Raw genomic sequence first — 20,376 nt, 5'->3', positions numbered from 1 at the left:
TTGATCACGCACTTTGACAAACATTTAATGTAGAGAGTTTTAACGAAACACTCTCAGTATTGTTCATTTTTAACGAAAAACTATATTTTACTTTTTTTCTGATACCATTCACTGCAAATTTATTTGTCATTTTCATTAAAACTAAAGTTTTTTTTATACTTTTCATTAGTTTTCCTTTTAATTTAAAGCCTTAAGGCTTGACTTGATTTCTAAGATCAATGATGCAGTGGCTACGATGTCATTGACTCATTTTGGTCCAAAACATAGTTCAATTCAACTTAAGTCCTACATTCTCGTATTCGGCTAATTAAACTTCTAGGTTAAAGTCCATAATTAATTAGACCGAATAGTGTAAATTCGGGAACAAACACAAACAAAACTAATTCATTGAACCAAATCGATTAGTGGTAAGGCAAACCAGACCGCACACGCCTATAACAAGTATTGACCAAAATAAAATTCAAAAAAATATATTTGACACGTAAATAATGTTCCAACTCTTTCTATTGTCCATGTATCTTTCTGTAGAATTTCTAGAAATACAATCTTGAAGCAAGTGGACTACTTGGCAAACCAATATACCACAATATTTTAACCATTGCACTTTGCATAGCATGTGTTCCACACAAAAATATTTGAAGGTCAACAAAGAGTTTGGCAGTCTTGAAAGGAAACGGCCGTTATATCGGTCTTGGAAGTAAACTGGCATTAAAATGATAGCCACGGGAACCCCCACGGGGCTCTAGAAAGTACGTAGAAAACAATTCACCTCACCCACTCCCCAGTCAAATAATTTGAATGTCCAGAATGGGCAAAAATAGGTAGGGGTCCAGCTAAAAACTTGTAAAGTAATATACAGTCTAGATTGATGACCAGGCCAACTTTGACCATAGCTCCACTTCATGTCCTTGTTGGAAAATTTAATAATAATATTGTTATATTAAATTTATTAATCGAATGAAAATCAGAAGTGAAGTCTTTTGGTAGAAGGATATGTCTACTTAAATGAAATGTTGCAACTTTTAAATTTTCATGATTAGTCACATGTTTTTCAAAGAGGTTTCTCATATTCTAATAGGGAAGCCCCCTATAATCACCAAAAGAATTTTTCATTGTTTTACATAATCATACATAGAGTGTTCTAAATATTAGAGAGTCACATTGAGTCCACATGAGAGAGTTTTCAACACAATCGTGATTTATAGAGCCTTGTGATTTGGAGTGCTACTATTACAATGACGTGGTCGTTGTATCTTGGGAGACATGCGCCGATCAACCATGAGCATCGTAGTGGGGCGTAAACTTGTCTTAAGAATAAAGTGTCCAACACTTACCTCAATCGTATTTTCTAGGTTTTTCTAATCCGTTATATCATGTTCAGTTAACATTAGTTACTCCATGCATTATTGTGATATATATAATTGCATGAATTATTTCTTGATTTTTCATGTGATTTAATATAGCAATTAGATCCTATTTTTCCAACAATCTTAAGACAAGATAGGTTTGATTGCTATACTTTTGGTCTTGAAAATCAATTGAATATCTGTCTCACGTTTTAGATACATGCGTGCGTGGTAGGTCATTAGAGTGTTCTATAGTTGCTTAATTTTCACATTGGATTATAGGAATATATATTTGTGTATATTTTCTTCATTTGCTTTTAGTCCCTGTGAGTACACTTTGGAAAGTGGAACGATGCTTGTGTCTTAGACTCTCATGAAAGGTAATGAATATTGTGTGTACGTTTGTTCTCTAAAATGTCATTTTGCAATGTTAGTTTTGACACGTAATTTATTTGAACATATGACTTACATTTCTTTGTAGAACTGTTTTGATCTGTGAACCCTTATGATGTATATATGCATCTTTGCATAATGTATTTGTCTACATGGCTGGAAATTGCATCTTTCTGTCAAGTCCAAACTGTTTTAATTCGAACAAATGTGTGAAGGAAAGGGATTCCCTCTTTCCAAAAACTTTGGAAAAATAGAAAAGATCGATGATGCCGTTTGAGTGGTATCGATTAGTTGGCTTTGTTGTATATGCGAAAAGCCATATTATAGCAATTGCTGATATTTTCTTTACCGTAAAAGCAAAGATGTAAATGGTGGTGCGTCTTGGACTACAGAAATAAAAATGCATTTTTTGTGGCATGCATATTTGTGTTCCTATATGTGTGAGCGAACACAATCTTTCAAATGGGAAGATGAGTCTCTTGGAAAGTTTCTGGAAAAACATGAATGGAGCATATTCTCATTCATGGAGAAACATATGGTGAAGAGATATTTCACTAGACATGTCTTTGTTCAATTTCCTACCTTTATGTATGTCCCATACTTTGAAGCCAAGTGGGTGAGACGCAGATCATGGCAGTTTCTCTCGAGGCATGTCAGTTGCCATTAAGGAAATGGCTACATGTTCAACTATGCAGCTGATGTATTGCGGTTGAATAAGAGAACCGAAATTAATATGCACTTTCAAATGAAAAGGGTCGACTCTTTTATCATAAGAGTTGTGTCGGTTAAAGGAATAAATGCAGATTATGCAGTGATATATATATTTGGCATGCTTTAGAAGATCCGCTATGAATCATACTAAGTCCAATGAAATTGCAATGCGAGTGATAACAACTCAAGTGATGTTTTCTCATTGGAAGGCACATTAGACATAATTGGTTCTAGCATGAGAAGTTTGAAAGTTTAAAGGCTAAAAACAAAAAGTGCTAGCAATGTTTCTCCTAGGAAAGTTCTAGTGAGGGTTTTAAGGCCTGATAAATGAAAATAAACCAAGTGAAGATATATATATATATATATATATATATATATATTCATAGGTTCCTATTTCATGAAAAATGAGAAATTGATAGCATTAAATAGCAACCACAATGTGAGGGAATTGTGGGGGTAGCTTAGCTTTTTTTGGGAAGTAGGATATACATAAAAAGAATGTAAAAGTTATTTGCATCTAGAAAGAGATAACGATTATCTCTTATAATTGAAGTTTTAAGGTATTGAAAGGTTGGAGATCTTCTAGCAAATACCTTAAATGTGGGGGATTTTACCCAAGTGTTAGCAAATTACTTATCAAGTTCAAAATACATGTTTGGAGAAATTACGTTAGAAAACGACTCTCAAAGGAAATAATTTCCATGTATGGATATAAAGTTTGTGATGGCCATATAATAAGTAGTCAACCTAATGGTACCAATTTTTAAAGGTTTAACAAGAAAGTAAGTTGTATCATCGAGGGGAATGGGTTAAAAGCCTAAGTCCTAAGAATCGCCTTAGTAGCAACCCAACCTAGTTGACTGAAGATCCCAAGATCTAGGTTCAAAGAGACAACTAAATTGTGGATGATTCAATGGGAGCACTGCGGAGATAATCTTATACCCATGTCCTATGATGAAATAGTGTTATCTGCAGCTTATTTAGGATAAGCTTTGCTTTCAATGATTCCTATACTTGGAAATAACAAGTGGGGTATTGCAGGATACTCTTAATGGGAAGTCACCTATCTTGAGTGAGGAATGGGGCCGTTCCTGTGAGAATTTTTTGTAGGGCTTAGTTTTCTAAAAGCACTCATGAGAAACCAAGAATTGTTGAGGGCCAAAATGAATACAATTGAGCAACCACGGGGTGTCTGGAAGGGTATTGTGTGATTACCATTGTGTTGGTTTACACAAACGGTTGAATAGTTCAAGACATCACATTCACTGATTAGCCAAGTAAATCCGATAGTAATTCACTACGGAAGGTTCAAAGCCAAAAGCCACATATCCCGATGCAGCACTTTTCCTACTGAATTCTCTTTCTAGTGTCTCCATTGTCATTTGCATGGTATCGGAGTCAATTTCCATTCATGAGGGGATTGTTGGAAAATTTAATAATAATATTATTATATTAAATTTATTAATTGAATGGAAATTAGAAGTGAAGCCTTTTGGTAGAAAGATATGTCTACTTAAATGAAGTGTTGCAAGTTTTGACTCTTCATGAATAGTTACATGTTTTCCAAAGAAGTATCTCGCATTCTATAAATAGGGAAGCCCCCTATAATCACCAAAAGAACTTTTCATTGTTTTACATAATCATACATAGAGTGTACTAAATATTAGAGAGTCACATTGAGTTCATATAAGAGAGTTTTCAACACAATCGTGATTCATGGAGCCTTGTGATTTGAAGTGCTACTATTACACGGACATGGTCATTGTATCTTGGGAGATATGCATTAATCAACCATGAGCACCGTAGTGGGGCGTAAACTTGTCTTAAGAACAAAGTGTCCAACACTTGTCTCGACCGTATTTTCTAGGTTTTTCTAATCCATTATATCATGTTCATTTAACATTGGTTACTCCATGCATTATTGTGATATATATAATTGCATGAATTACAATTAGACCCTATTTTTCCAACACTTGTTGGTAAGGAGAAATTTTTCATTATGACGGGAATGTAGGTGGTACACCATGTGTTTTTATATAAGTGGTGGAATTTTTTTTTTTTTTTTTAGTTATTAACCTTTTAACACACATATCCCACCATTTGTTTAGTGACACATGGTGTACCACTCAGTGTATCGATCACACTGACAAATCTCTCACTGGTAAGGCTAGCAATTGGATGATGGATATTGGCATTGGCTCAGGTGGTAGATGTTGTGTGCTTCTCACTACCTATTGGCAATTGACAATTTTCGACAGGTTGTCTAATTTGATTAGATTAGCTTTTATGTTATAGAGATTCTTAGGTCAGGTAGGTATTCAAATCACTTCATCCGTCCTGTTCAGAGGCGATCTTAAGAAATTAAGAGTTGTAGGTAAGTCTGAATACATATAAAATGTCTATTACTACATCAAATAACATTAAAAATTAATATCAAAAGAACGAAAAGATATAGAAACATTACTTAAATATTACACGTCTTGTATTTTTAGACACAAATGTACTAATTAAGTTTACATAATCTTGTTGGGGCAAAAAAATGTCACACACCAATTCAACCAAGTCTTAAGGCCCAATTGTCATGCAAAGCCTACATTCAAGCTCAAACACATGCTAAGGCACGGGATAGACGAGGAATATATTTACCAACATGCAATGCCACGGTGATTAAGCCAAATATTCACATTATGCTCATGCCTATTCATCACACCATGATTCCTCAGTCACTATTCATGCTAAGCTCAAGTCACATATTCGGGGTTTGTCAAGTGGATTGTGGTGTGAATGGTTATATAAGGTTATCGGGCCTACGTGGAATCAGGGTCATGAAAGACTTTGAGCTGCTTAGGGGCCGAGAGATCCAAGCCCATACCCTTTGCATTTCACGCGGGCAACATTAAGAGAGAATTAGCCTAGTTTACCCATTTCCCTAGCAAGCCAACCCCCTTAGTTGGTACTAAACTAGATTCCTGCATTACATGCATGTTAAGCCTAGCAAGTTAGGCATTTAATGTTGATTTTTCCTTCTCGGCCTACACAGACAAATAACGTGTGAAAGCCATGAAGCGTGCTACTAGAAGTGGCGCATGACGAAAGCCACCTTGGGAAAGCCACGCCTTGGGAAGAAGCAAACTAGAGGTCTCAACAATGCAGCTATCTTACACCAAAAGGGGAATAATATGAGAGATTTCCTTGAAGCCTAGAGAAAAACCATTCGCTTACATAAGGAGGGAGAAACCATTACAGAGTGGGACAAGACATAAATGGTAGCACAGAGAGTGAATGCAGGGAGAGAACCACCTAGGAAATAAGCCCAGAGAGTTTCATCTAGCCCAGAAACATACTCCAAGCCTCAAGTATCATCATTCATGCAACCTTAGTAATTTCCACAACCTTCCATTGAATATCTCAGCCATTAGAAGCCTTACTATCACCCTAGGAAAGCCCAAAGCATGCAGCTAAGAATGCCATGCAACCATGCAAACCCCTGCTGTCTCATGTAAATTGATAATCTTCTAACTTCCACACCACGCTTCAATTGAGCAAGTCATTATCTTGATCAATCATGTTATCTTCGAGCCGTTAATGCTACCAGAGTATTTCCTAAGACAAGCTAACTCTTTCGAGATATCCTGAGACTTGGTACGAGTCTGCACCAAGGGCGACAATAGGACGTTCTCAAAGCCTAAGTCCACCTCGACCTAAAAGTCCCCCAACAAATCTAATTTTTCAACTAATAAAATAGCTAACTTGTTCAATCTTTCTTGTGATATAGTTTTTTATTCAACTAATTATACAAAACAATTAAATCCTACAAATGTTGTTGCTCAGCTTTATAGGCTATTGTCTTTAGAAGAAGACTCAAAGTCTCTAAACTTCTTATTTTAACATACAACTCTCAAGGTTGGCCCCTCCGAATTGGGGTGCCTAGTCAGCCGCCTATTCCAACTACCTTCAAGACCGCCCTTGTTCGGTCCAAACACAAAAAATAAAATAAAATAAAAACCCATGACCCACCGCTACCTTGCATCTAAATCCCACCCCTCTTACAACAACCTCATGGCCCACCATCTCCAGGTGTTGGATGGAAGAATTTCTCATTATATTGAGTGAAACTAAGATGATCCCTACATATTTATGGTGAGCTACTTATGCCTATTAATCCTAGAGAAATTTTGGTACAACTATCAGTTTAGTGTAGCTCTTATGTTGGGTGAGACAACAAAAAAAATATAGAATTTCATGTCTTTACAAGAGGTGCCTTACAAATTTAGTGTGAATTTATTGGTGCAAGAGAAATTTCAATAGGGCTGCCATATTAGGGCAGCTCTTTCACTAGGTGAGACTGCCAAAAATACAAAGGAGTTTATGTATTTATATGAGGAACCCTTAAGACTTAGAATGAGTTGTTCGTGCATATTGACATTATAGAAATTTCGATAGGGCTATCATATTAAGGAAACTTTTAAGTAAGATCAGACTAGGTTGGGCTCACCTTGTGTAAGACTTAAAATACAAATAATTGTCTTTGAAAGACATGCCTAACAAATTTAAGGTTAGCACGATAAAATTTTGCATAAAGGTGTCTATTCAGGAAACTCTTACACTGGTAAAATTGGGCTGAGCATTATCGAATTTCATTCTTAAGTAAGATAGAAAAATATAAGCCTACTCAAAAAATTTCTTCAAAAAAAATTCTTAAAACCATTTCTTAATAACAGTTTTTTATAAGACCCAAAAACTTGTTCAAAATTATTTTTAAATCTTAACAATTAAAGAAATAAGAAAGGGAGAGCGAGTCATAACATATTGGAAGAGAGAGAAGGAAATGATCGGATGAGAGAGCGGAGAAAAAAGAAGAGGTGAGAGGTGAGAGGTGAGAGAAAAATCATAATAGAAAACTTTCACTGGCAGTTACTGTTTACTGCATATGGTGTGAGCGGAATAACCGCATCTTCAACAACTGCAGGAAACCTCCTACTACAATTTTTTAGTTGATCACCAATATGATTCGATGTCGATTGTGTGCTTTGAAAGTTAACCTTCCACCATTAACATAGGGGTCTTCCATAACTGGAATGTTGTTGCTCCTTAGTCTCTAAGTTGTTTGTTGCCTTTCCCTACGTGGATTAGGCTTTGGTTTTTAGGCTTTCCCTTTTGTTTGCTGGTGCCTTGAATTTTCTTCTTTGCCCAGCTTTCTGTTGTTGTTCTCTTTGGGCTTTTGCCCTTTTAATATATTATTTATTTAACGAAAAAAAATAAAAAAACATAGGAAGAGATAAGATAGAAAGAAAAAATGAGAGAGAAATGAGTTTAAAAACCGACTTTTTTATGTTTTTCTATAAGCAAGCTAAGTTTTTTAAGTTAGTTTTGCGTTCACTTTTTAAAAATAGTCATACCAAACAAGAATTATTGATTTTAGACTCAAAAATCGTTTTTGAGTTAAAAACATTAGATTCAAACCCTAAAAATCTTATGTTTTTATAAAAGGTGTCTTGTATATAAAAACAACTTACATGGACATGATAAATTGAGTTACACGCGGTGTCTCAGTCAAAGCAGTCAAAGTCCTTCTCTTATAAATGACGGGTATTTTTGCTCACCATTATCAAAGGTAGTAATGTTTATTACTATATTTATTATTATTTGATAATCTTAAATTTTAAGATTTATGTTTATTTTGTTGCATAAATCTTGAAATAAATAAAGTAATAAGAATCACCATTATTTGAAATGAGCAAAAATATTCTCATAAACGACGCGGATGCATATCAGCTAGATTTTCTCCCATTGGTTCACGTTGCAAATCAAGGATTGGTATGCAAATCACGTCATTCTCATTCATGCAATGCAATTGTAAATTTATTTCCAATTTCCAATTTCCAAACGAGTAGATGGAAAGCTAGGTTACCCATTTTGACTGCTAATTTGTCGATATCCCAATTATCTCAAAAATCTTAAACAACCAAGTTAAAGTTGTCACTGCCAGTTCGTCACCTAGGCCAGCCAGTCCAACTCTGCCAAACCCACCCACGCGCCAGCACCGCTCAACCCTACCAACCCATCTCCCATTACATTTCTGGAAAATCTGCGCAACCCAAGCTCCTCCAACTTGGGTTTATTTTGTACTTAGCAGAATTAGATTCACATCAAAAAACCAACTGATGTGGTAGGAGAGAAACTAATATACAACCGAAAATATGAATTATATGTCGATTGTCGAGTATTATAAGAATACGAAGATATACTTCGATGACAGACAAGCATTTAAAGATTGAAGTAAATCCTGCACCAAATATTCGAAAGAGAATTAATGAAGAGAAATAATTTGACATGTGCGAAGATCATTTCCACGGACTAGTGACACTTGAGAAAATAAAGAAGAAGAATTTAATTTTAATATGATTAGCAAAAAGATGATGATCATTAGGCAAAGGGTGCAATTAGAAAGTAAATTGTATTAAGAAAGAAGCATGAAAACAGTCATGTATTTACTAATCAGTATATTCACTTCAATCCAATGAAAATCAAAAGAGGTCCTCCTAATTGACATCTAAATCCTAACAAATCATCAATTAAAACTGCACTAATCATCATTTTCTTGATGATTTAATCTTGATCTTGGCTTTGGAAGAACCATTAGCAGAACTACTCTTTTGCTTCTGGGAAGCCTTGGATGAATTCACCTGAGATTTCTTCTTGCAAGATCTTCTCATCCCAAAAGAAGAAAGCTTTCTTCTCTTCTCCCGAACCTCTCTGATGGGTTCGAGCCTCGGCTTCCACTGCCGCGACCCAACAAGTTGCGTGTAGTCTTTCTGCAGCTGAGCCGTCGTGCAGACCCTGCTCTTGGCCTTCGTCGTCGCCGTGTCCTCCTCCTCATTGAACTTCTTTTCCTCCAGCAGCTGCGATATAAACTCATCCGAAACGCGTATTCTCAAACATCCAGAAGGCGTTTTCTGTATATCGAACGGCTCGCAGCTCGCGGCCTTTCTAAGAAATGCGTTTCTCGACGAGTCTTTGGTGTTGCTGAAGGAAGCAATGGTGACGAACGAAAGCACGGATTGGAAAAACTGCTGGGGGAGGAGAAAGTACTTGTGGCCGAGCTGGAGCTGGTCGTCCTCCGACAGTGCCGGGATCTTCTGCCCGATGTACAACGTATCGGACCGGCACACTTGGTGTTTCGGAAACTCCGTCATGACTTCCGAAACGTGGATTGGTTGGTGGTAGACCAACACAAGCCCGTCCGATTTGACGAGCTTGATGGTGCCGATCGGGCGGGCTTGGTCTTTGGAACGGAGCTGCGCGCGAGATATGTGGTGTCTGCCCATTAATTGGAAGCACCACGGCACCATTTGGTGTGCGAAGAACCGCAACTTCATTTGTCAACGAGTGAGATCGGAGAGATGTAATTGGTTGGGAACTTTGAGCATATACGTTGATTGCAGAAAGATGGATGATGATAAGGTGTTTGATTAAATTAGTGAGGGAGCGAAAAGGGTTTTGGCTTTTGGGTATGGTGTGTGGGGCTGAGAAAATTGATTAGAAGCTAACAAGATATGAGGGGGGTTTCTTGGAGTTTATATATAATTTTTAATGGAAACAAGACTATATGGGTTTGAATGGAATGTGTACATGTCTCTATACAATAGTAAAATATATTATGGTTTATTTTAATTCCAACATTATTTTAATTTAATCCAAAATCATCCAAAGGAAATTTAGAACTAAATGTAGAGAGAAAGTATATCTTGATTAAGCTGTAGGCAATGTTTAAAAATCAATGTTAGTGGAAATATCAATATGTAAATTTGTGAAAGTATCGACAGATATATCGATATTAGTTATTCTCGATGGAAATAATGAAAATTTGCTCAAAAACATGGAAATTTAAAATAAATCTTTAAGGAATGTTATCTGACAGTTTGTTGATATTTACTTATATGATGGAAATATCGACAAAATCTATCGGATTTAGCCGGAATTTAAGAGTTTCTGTAATATGGGTGAAGTCTAAATTTCACTCCACTTTTTATATCTTTATCCGATTTTTTTATATTTTCACAGAAATATCAACCATATCGAAGACATTTCAAACATTAGATATGCAGAATATATACGGTTCAAGTGAGGAGTAATCCTTATTTTAGCTTCTGTCCTAAGATACAAAAATATATATAAATTTTCATTCATATAACGTTCAATCATTAACACGAAATGGCACGAGTGCATTCGTACAAGTTTTCCAATTAGACAGCTTGGATTTTAGAGGACTGAAGACTGGGGGAGGGGGAGGGAGAGAGGGAGAGGGAGAGGGAGAGAGAGAAGAGGAGGGGGGAGGGGGGGGGGGGGGGGGGTGGTGGGGACGCAATAGACCCGGGTAAAGCTTTGCTTTCTACTTTTATTTATTTTTAATTTGAAAGTTTGACACTTTGGTTTGACTGCAATTTCTTCTCGAACGCCAATTGAGGCCTAGTTTTTAAATCCCAGATCCCGCCTCTTAGTTATGAAATAATATGTGGTCCAAACTCCAAACTCCAAACCCCACCCTTAAATTAAAGAGCTTTAACGAAAAAAATTTGGTACTGTTCATTTTAACAAAAATCATATTTTTACATTAAAAAAACAATCTTGGTACTATTCAATTTACCCTTTATTTTATCGTTATCGTTAAAACTCAAAATTTTCAAATCATTTTTATTAATTTGCCTCTTAAATTACTCACTTTTTTTTGTATTGAATAAATCGGTTTTTTTTTTTTTGGGTCAAAGGTAGATTTTATAAGACTAAATGTTAGATTAATTAATGACAGAGTTTGAACTCACACCGTCGTATAAAAGCTCAACATCTTTTCACTAATGTATTAAGGGACTACTTGCAAAATAAATCGGCTTTGAGAAAAATAATTTAGTGTAGATACTAAATAGTAATTTGGCAGGATATGCTCTATACTATTCCATATGCGGCCATGCTCGATTCATAATTTTATCCTTATATTTGGCACGATATGCATGAGAGGGAACACCAACTTATTGTAGTCAGAAGAGCCGGATGAGCACATAAAATTATTATAGAGAGAAAAGGAACGAAGATGTATACATACGGTTCGACGTGCGTCATCTACGAATTTCAGTCCGTAGTAAGTTGGTCAACACAATGTGTGTTTTTATTTTTTATTTTCTTTTCGTGGATAAGATAAGAGTATTAGTTTAGAATATTCTTGCGTTGAAATAAGAAACCAAGACTGGAGTACCAAATATTGAAATCTTTATTTTATATATTTTTTGTTGAGTACGAGAAAAAGAATATATCCGTAATTTCTGTGGGACTGGTCCTTTATGCTTTGCATGGTACAAGGGAAGGGTGAGAGGAGAGGAGAATGCATTTCCCGATGGACGTAAGAGTAACAACACCCAAGACGTGACGCACACACTACCATTCCCAACTTCTATGATCTTAAGATTCTTATTCTATCTAATAATGAATTGAAATAATATTTCCGCTTTTATGATTGGCCTATTTGGTCTTGATTGGTCCCATTTGTAGGAAAGGGCTCGATCCCTTCCTCTTAATCCATCAAGTTCGGAGATCTGAACGGTTGGATCAAATTTCAGTAGTTCGGATCTCCGAACTTGGTGGATTTGGAGGAAGGGATCCGGATGGGATCCCTTTCCCCATTTGTATCAGTCAATTGTGCCAAAAATATGAGGTAATTAATAGTTCACAGAGAGTTCCACTTTTAAGAATGTCTCTTTAACATCTCTCTTGTGCGTATCTTTAAATATTATATTTTAGATAATGCTAGGGAGACTAAATTTTTAAACCAAATTTTGTAAACCAAGTGATATGGACGTTGATGATTGAATTATTACTTAAATGTTGATTCATGTGCTTATTTCCTATTAGCGACACAACATTTCGTTTACAAATTTGGTCATTGAGATTGACATAACTCCTCACTTTGGTCTCTAAAATTAAAAATCAATAAAAAATGGTCTCTAACTTCGTCTACCACCAATCATTTTGGTCCTTTGTGATAAATTGTGATAAATTTGGACCAAAATGGCAAAAATACTTAGCCAAAATGATTTGACAAAAAATTGAGGGTTTTTATTTTATTTTATTTTATTTTTTATCATTTTATGATTGTTTAATGGAGATTTTTGTACAGAATTACCAAAACGATTGATGGTGAACAAACTCAGGGATAACTTTTATCAATTTTAAATCTCATGACCATTTTGACTAAAAAGTTTACTTTTAATATCTGTGCAGATTGTAGAGAGTGTAATGGAATAGGATTTTATCTCCTGCTATTCTCATCACCTCCCCTCACCTCCTCTCACACTTTGTCTTTTGTCTTATTGTCTATATTAAAAAATCAAAATAAGATATTAACAGGACTTAATCGTAACCATTCAAATAAAATAAGAAAGAAAGGGAGAGAATCCTCCTTTGAGTATAATCCCACATCGGCTAATTTTATGCTTGCATTAGAGTTCAAAAATGATTTTTATAAACATTTGTAGTCAGAAGAGATTATCACGTGTTAAATTCAAACGACTGCATCTTATCAGTTTGGGTTGTTGTGGAGAGTGATTCTACGCTTGCTATTGCTGCTATCAACAACTATTTCCGGGGTTTGTCTGAGTTTGGTTTGCTAGCGGAGGATGTCAGGTCTGTGGCAGAGTTGGTTTCCCCAGTCCAATTTGTGCATGTGCCAAGAACTTATAATGGAGTTGCCCGTAGATTAGCTAAGTTTGCCATTTCCATTAGTAATGAATTTGTATGGTTAGAGGATCCTCCTGATCTCATTCAGGACCTCCTCAGCTATGATCTTATGTAATGCGTTGGTTATCAATAAAATATCGCACTTCATAAATATATATGCGACGTACACATGGTTAGACAATATTTTAAGAAAATGGTAGCACTTCGATAAAAATATATGCACGCTTGTTCAAATTTGTATCCAGAGGAGTATTACTTTAACCAACACACTGCTGGATTGTGGATTCCCCTTTCAGCTACCTCCATATAACTTAGAATTAAAATTTGCGTACGACAAGGATTAGTGTTTCTTTGTTGGCATTTGGCATGCACTCAACTGTGAAAACTTCAACAAAATTCTGAAGATGTACTTTGCTTGAAGTATAAACTATCCACACTACAAGGAATTCTTAAACCTTACCTACTTTCGCAGGCGACACTTGATCGTCGTGACAAAAAATAATCATATTTAAGTCTGGTGTGGGTTTGATTCTCACCAATTTCTCTCCCTCTAATAATTAACTATTTAACTTACTAATCGTACGTATTTTCTTGTATTGTCACATTCTCGTCTTACTTAGAGAAGCTTGTCAATGGGAATTTGACAAAAACAAAGTATTCCAATCTTATCATGTGCTGCAAACTTAATCTATCAGTTGCATGGTGGTGCTTCTCTTACTATGCCTTCATCTTTTCCTCACGCGCTATAGATTTTTTACAAATTTGGTGCTTTCACCAATGAAACATAACAAACTACTCTGCAAATGTCAAGTTTAACAAAACTTACCTGTTTTGATTAAAAATGAACCAAAACTCAGGTATCACTCGGTCTATAACACTCTATATTTAACTATCTATCTCCTCACATGACATGAAAATTCTTAATCATCATATGTTTATGATTTTAGAGCTCGCTTGTCTTGTATTATAATTATAGTCTCTCCTCAACTTGCAAGTCAAGCAAAGTTGGCAAGGCCTGCGTTCCAGCCTGCATTTCCAAAATTGTCCGTGCAGAATTTTGCACTAAAACAATGTCAATATAGGTGTCTCAACCCACCAGAAGAAACACTTCTGTTTCATTTTGTTAGCGTAAAAGTATACATCGACAAGTTTGATGGAACAAGAAGTACGACCCAGCTAAACATTAGAAACCTTCACCCATAACAAATAATTAATATTAGAAAAGATAAGAGATAATTAATAAACTAACATGGGGTGTCAATAGAGATATTGAAATTCAATTTTTCTATTGTGATTTTGGTTTTTAATTTTAATTTTTTCTAAATTGAGTCAATATACAACTTCTCATGGTGTTATCTTGGTGGATCCAACTATTTTATTTTGATTTTACATACATAAAGGAAGAGCTTTTGGTATTACCAGAATATATTCTTATTTTCACATACGAATTTACAACACTTGTCACATGATCGGAACATATTTTTAATTTCTAAGTATGAGTTTACAGTACTTATCACGTGAACTCATAAATATAATTAAGTATAAATTATCAACGTATGATTTTACAACACTTATCACGTGAACTTACAAATATAAATAAGTATAAATCTCCATACAGTATGTCAAACTTTCTACATGAAAGTCTTTTGATACAATGAACCAAATACTATGTGCGGGGAGATTGTTTGAAGCTTAATAAGAAGGAAGTTGTCGTTGAGTCACGCAAATGTACACTAGCATTACCACACATACAAAAGCTTCATCAACATCTCATCCACCAATCCGGTCTCGTCCGCTTTGGAAAAACACAGTACAAAAGTACAACCATAAAACGAAACGTGCTGAATATCATTTGTTTTTCTTCAAGTGGATCGATCATTCTGTCTTTGACCAGGCTAGCCGAGTGGAAACGAACGTGTTCGGATGTTCTAGTTGAAGGAAAAGTACTCATCACAAAGGTGTTCAAGGAAAAGGACCGAAAGCCAAGTCGAGCAAATTGGTAAGTACGACACATGTCGGTGTCAACTGCCTGACCAGTTTACCAGAGCACTCCCACCCATTTGCCATTGTTCAGGCAAGGTCAGTCGATGATATTTACTATTTATTCTCAAAAGCAATTGTCTTTGTGCGTTCTATCCGTTTTGCCGTTGTCATGACGAAACATTATACAAATTCGAAACTCTTTAGTAAATCTAAATGTGAAAAAAAATATCACACTCATTAAATAAAATTGGAAAATGAGAATAATTAAGGGCGAATTTTAATTGTTCCAATTGTTTTCCAGAAATGAAATGTTTTTTTTTTCTTTTAAAAATGACATTCTTAAAATATGTTTTTTTTTTAATTTTAAAAAAAAGGGACAACTGGTGGCAAATCACAGTTATCCACCCCTTTCGGGGGCCGGGAAGACTCACAGAGGTATTTCAGCCTCCCCCTGGCCACAAGTACGACTTCTACACCAGAAGCGGGTTTCGAACCCGAGACCTCCAATTTTTAGTTTTAAGAAAGCCTCATAATCCACCATTTACCACTGAACCACCAGCTCGCGGTTTTTTTCTTAAAATAATTTTAATTACATGGAAGTTGGAAGGGAGGAAGCCATGAATCGTGGGGGAAAATGTAATGGGAGTGATATCCATTAGTCTCCTTTACTTGATTTGATTATTAACTTTTTAGGTAATGGATTATGATTTTTAAGGTGAAGTTAACAGAAATTTTTTTCATGCTACGAGTATTGGATGCCATAGATTCATTTGAATTATTTCTTTTATTGTGGTCCTATAAATCCCGACCATCTAATGCTCGTAACCTTTAATGCTACGTAGCATGAAAGTGAAAGCCGAAGTTCATCTTTCTTTTATTTCAATACTAATGTTTTAGAAGGCGGAAGGAAGTCAAGAATAAAAATAATTCCAACTTCGATTGCATATAAGTAAACCCGTCATTAGTGCATAAAAGCCTTGGATTATAGATTGTGTTGTAAAAAAAATATTATAGAAGACGTGAAGCCAAAGCCCAAAAAACCCAAAAAGAAAGTGGCCCAAATATGATGCATTAGCCTTCACGAAACTGCGTCCGGCCCATCAGGACTCATCTGAGTATTCCGTATCCCGCGGAGAGAGAGAGTTGACGAGAGTAGGGAAGAAAGGAAAATGGCGAAGAGGTGGTGGACAATCGGAGCTGCGGTGGCGATAATCGGAACAGGGAGGGAGCTGAGCAAGCACTACGGGTTGGACAAGGACGCTTTGCTCAAGGTGTATTCCGAATTGTCCGATCGGCTGGGAGTATGGGCGATCCCACTGTACGTTGCGATCCACACTCTCACTCTCGCTCTCTGCCTACCCTACGCCGTCTTCTTCGAGGCCGCCGCTTCTATGCTCTTCGGCTTCTTCCCGGCTATCCTCTGCGTCTTTGCCGCCAAGCTGCTCGGCGCTTCCCTCTCGTTCTGGATTGGCAGGTATTACTCAAATTTTAATGCTTTCCCTTTTCGTTTGAGCAATTTGACAAATGATTTGGGTAACTTGGTCTCCCTTTAATCTAAATATGGAGAATATCACTCTATTATTTGGTAACTGATAGACATTAGACACTGGACAGTGATCATTTTCCAATTACTGTGAAACAAAGTTTATGCAAGTTTTCTGCTTTTTCTTGTTGCGATGGGTGAACGGTGAAAACTTTATTGCAAAATTACAATTGGAATCACCCCAGCACAAAATGACTGATACCCTTTTCACTATTTAGTGAGAGAATGCTGGGATACTTATGATTCCGTAGAGGTGGCTCTAAGCTTCTAAGTAATAGAGGATTGGATGTAGTTAAAATTGTTAGCTTATGTTGAGTTGTCCACCCCACCCGTTGAGAGAATCAGGTTCGATTTTGAGTGAGGACAGGTTTGTTTTGAATTTTGATTTAGATGAGGGCCTACGCAAAAGAATTAACTTCCCTGCTGCAATGGGGAATGCATATTAATACCTTGAAGAGGTATCAATACCATTCATAGCATGACCAAAATAACGGGAGGTGTGCTAATATGTAAGCAGCACCTCACATTCTTCATATGACAACTGAGCCGATCAACTCTAATTGCCCCCGTGCCAGTTTGTTGGGATTATGCTCTGTTAATTAGGTTGCAGTTTAAATTTGTGTGTTTTCAGCGATTGGTTCTAGGTACTGCTTTGATGTTGTGCCGTTTGCAGGTTAATATTCAAGAGCTCAAGTTCAGCAATGGACTGGGTCCAGAAGAATAAGTACTTCAATGTCCTATCAAGAGGAGTTGAGCGAGATGGTTGGAGGTTTGTCCTACTTGCCCGGTTCTCGCCGATGCCATCTTACATTATAAATTACGCCCTTGCTGCTACAAAAGTTCGGTTTGTTGTGGATTTTCTGCTGCCAACGGTTATTGGATGCATGCCGATGATTTTACAAAACACATCCATTGGCAGCCTGGCTGGTGCTGCTGTTTCTTCGGCATCTGGCTCTCAGAAATCACAAATTTGGTCGTACCTTTTTCCTCTACTAGGAATTGTGTCAAGCATTCTTATTTCCTTGAGAATTAAGAAGTACTCTACTGAAAATTTAGTGGCTAAATCATCTCCAAGTCACGACTCTAGTAACATAGTTAGCTCTAATGACAAGGACCTGAAAAAGGGTCAGTAATAGATTTGTAAACCCTAAATTTGGTAGAATGTTACCATTTTCTGCTGCTGATGCAAGTTTTGCTGTTGAGGTTCCTCGTTGTTGTTATCTGCAATCTGCGTTGTTGGATGATATGCTATTTTATTGTTTCCATTAGGTCCTCCATTCTTCCCTTAGCCTACTCTAATCAAATTGTGGAGTTTCTTGAAAACTAAGCAAAGGCATGTTGAGGTAGTAGGTAGGTACTGTAGGGAAGACAGTTGGATGGTCCCATTTTTTACCGAAAATTGGTTAGTTAATTATACTTATACGAGTAATTTTGTGATTAGCTCAAAGTTCCTATGTTCTCATGCATGCTATAAACTGAAAGTGGTTTACGTAGCAAGATGAAGGCACCATTACAATTGTTATTGCAAAGCTGAAAGATCTTGTGGAATAAATGATGGCTGTGTATTGTTGTTGCTATTTTCTGTTGTGATAGTAGAACTGTAGAAGTCTTTTTGTTGTCAAGTCTGGGAAGTTTCCGTTATACCTTTCTTTGGTTTAGTGACACTAAATGCTGAATAATGATTTTGTCTGAGGCAGCAAGTACTTGTGCACGTTGACTCTGTGCGTTATATGGCACGTCAAGGGCCAATTACATCGATGATGTGAAACGAACAAGGTATGTTTCTAATGCCACTGTTACTAATGCACTGATCATAGCATTTCTTTCTTTTTGCTGTTTAGCCATAATGTGCATTTAGAATTTGCTGATGTTCATTCAAATGATGGTTTATGTTGATTTTAAGGTTGGGGTAGGGTATGATTCGTATTTGTCATAGAATTAAGGTACTGATTACAACTGTTAATCTCCGCGCGCACACGCAGACGCACATAGACATGCTGCAATAAAGATACGAGGCTTCAGGATTGAAGATCGTTGACTTTACTTTTTAGCATGAGTCTTAATGTGATCAAAATTGTTGTTTCATATATTATCATTAACCCCCCCTGAAATTCAAACACGGGTTTCTTTCTCGTTTGTCTTGTGGGTCAAAAGGGCAATTCAAAGCATTAGCTCTTGGAATTTGAAGATCATGAATGATATCTTTTATGTATGTCAAGCCGATAGATATTCCTTTTGAAATATATGTAGAGGAATGGTAAGGAGACTGATTGCACAATATTTTATAATGTTGGCACGGAAATTAACATTAAACTGTGAAACGACAGATTGTACAAAGTTCCACTTTGAGAGTCTCCTTAACATTTCTCATATATGACGTGGAAAATGAGGAATTTTAGCTACCTTCTCTATTTGATTTTCCCTACTTGCCTTTTCCATTCATTGTGTGATATATGGCATCCACTAACTTGAAACTCAGTATTTAATGTGTATGAAAATTGAAAATTACTTTTCCATACATCCCCGCACATATCAAATATAACTCATTCTTGTTTTTATCCTTAATAATAACTTTTATTTTTATTCTTCCTAATAAAAGCTATTAGTATTAAAGAATAAAAGAAAAATGAGTTATATTTGATTTATGAGGGGTATGCATGGAAAATAAATTTTTAATTTTCAAACACATTAAATTCTTAGTTTTAAGTTATAGTGGAAGCCACATGTCATACAACAAATAAGAAAGGTAAGTGGAGAAAATCAAACGGTGAAGGTAGCTAGCATTCCTCGTGAAAAATTCAGCTCCTACCATTATTTAACAACACCAAACCCACGTGTTGAAACACACAATGCCAACTTGCCATTTCAAAATGGTATTTCATACAAAATCCATGTGCTCTACCAAATTGACTTCCTAGAGACACGTCCGGCGCCCGCACGTGTCAGCTCTCTCATGCAGGGTGGGATCCACACGGGGGCCTCGCTTCTTATGAAAAAGTTGACGCAGCAGCGGTCGACAAGTCCACACGGAGGCCTCGCCTCTTAGAGCAGTTCTACTGTGGGCTATTGCCCGATGGACTGGCTCTCAAACAGGGCAGAGAGCCCAAGTGGGGAGGTCAAATGTGTGCTGGCGATGGAGCCTGAGCGGGCCCCAGGAAAAGGCTCGGCAAGAGTTGCCAGCCCAAGAGCCCGAAGGCCACGTAACGCAAGGATGACGTCTGGGTGACGTCAATCATGTTTTATATATTTTTTGCATCAAGCGTGTGGGCGCACGGTCATTCGACACAAATTCAGAATTGGGGTCCGAGGCGCTTTTCTGAGATGTTACTGTTGGGGAGGCCACGTGACTTCCCCACGTCTGTTGGATTTCAACAGCTATATTTTATGGATCGTTGGATTTCCAACGAAAAAACAATTTAAAAACCGTTTGAGATCAACTATCCACGCTATTTGGCTTTACAAATTTAAAAAAAAAAAAAAAATGGTTTAAAATTCTGAAATGTTACTGTTATGCCACGTGGCACAATCTGGAGTATTGGAATTCAATTTTTTTTAATCCAACGGCAGAGATTAATTATGTGAAAAAAAATTTTTTTTTAAATGTAAAAAATTAATAAAAATCTGAAAAAAAAAAGAAAAAAAAAAAAGGATTTTACTTTTTTTATATATTTT

The 20,376-nt window shown here is 36.4% G+C and overlaps 2 protein-coding genes across 2 annotated transcripts; one reads left to right on the top strand and one right to left on the bottom strand.

Annotated features, from left to right (window-relative positions):
- Positions 1–8,924: 8,924 nt before the first annotated feature.
- LOC137736238 (uncharacterized) lies at positions 8,925–10,119 on the bottom strand. The gene has a single exon (XM_068475547.2). The coding sequence runs from the start codon at positions 9,827–9,829 to the stop codon at positions 9,044–9,046; it is 786 nt and encodes a 261-aa protein (XP_068331648.2). The 5' UTR covers positions 9,830–10,119; the 3' UTR covers positions 8,925–9,043.
- Positions 10,120–14,915: 4,796 nt separating this feature from the next.
- On the top strand, positions 14,916–17,972 carry LOC137737814 (uncharacterized). Its single transcript, XM_068477378.2, has 2 exons — positions 14,916–16,635; positions 17,378–17,972. The coding sequence occupies exons 1-2, from the start codon at positions 16,331–16,333 to the stop codon at positions 17,835–17,837; spliced, it is 765 nt and encodes a 254-aa protein (XP_068333479.2). The 5' UTR covers positions 14,916–16,330; the 3' UTR covers positions 17,838–17,972.
- The last annotated feature ends 2,404 nt before the right edge of the window (positions 17,973–20,376 follow it).

Source organism: Pyrus communis, chromosome 13 (genome assembly GCF_041283825.1).
Source record: "Pyrus communis isolate YQ-2024b chromosome 13, ASM4128382v1, whole genome shotgun sequence".
Lineage (NCBI taxonomy): Eukaryota > Viridiplantae > Streptophyta > Magnoliopsida > Rosales > Rosaceae > Pyrus > Pyrus communis.
Note: the sequence above shows the minus strand (reverse complement) of the source record. Positions and strands in the feature narration are given on the sequence as shown.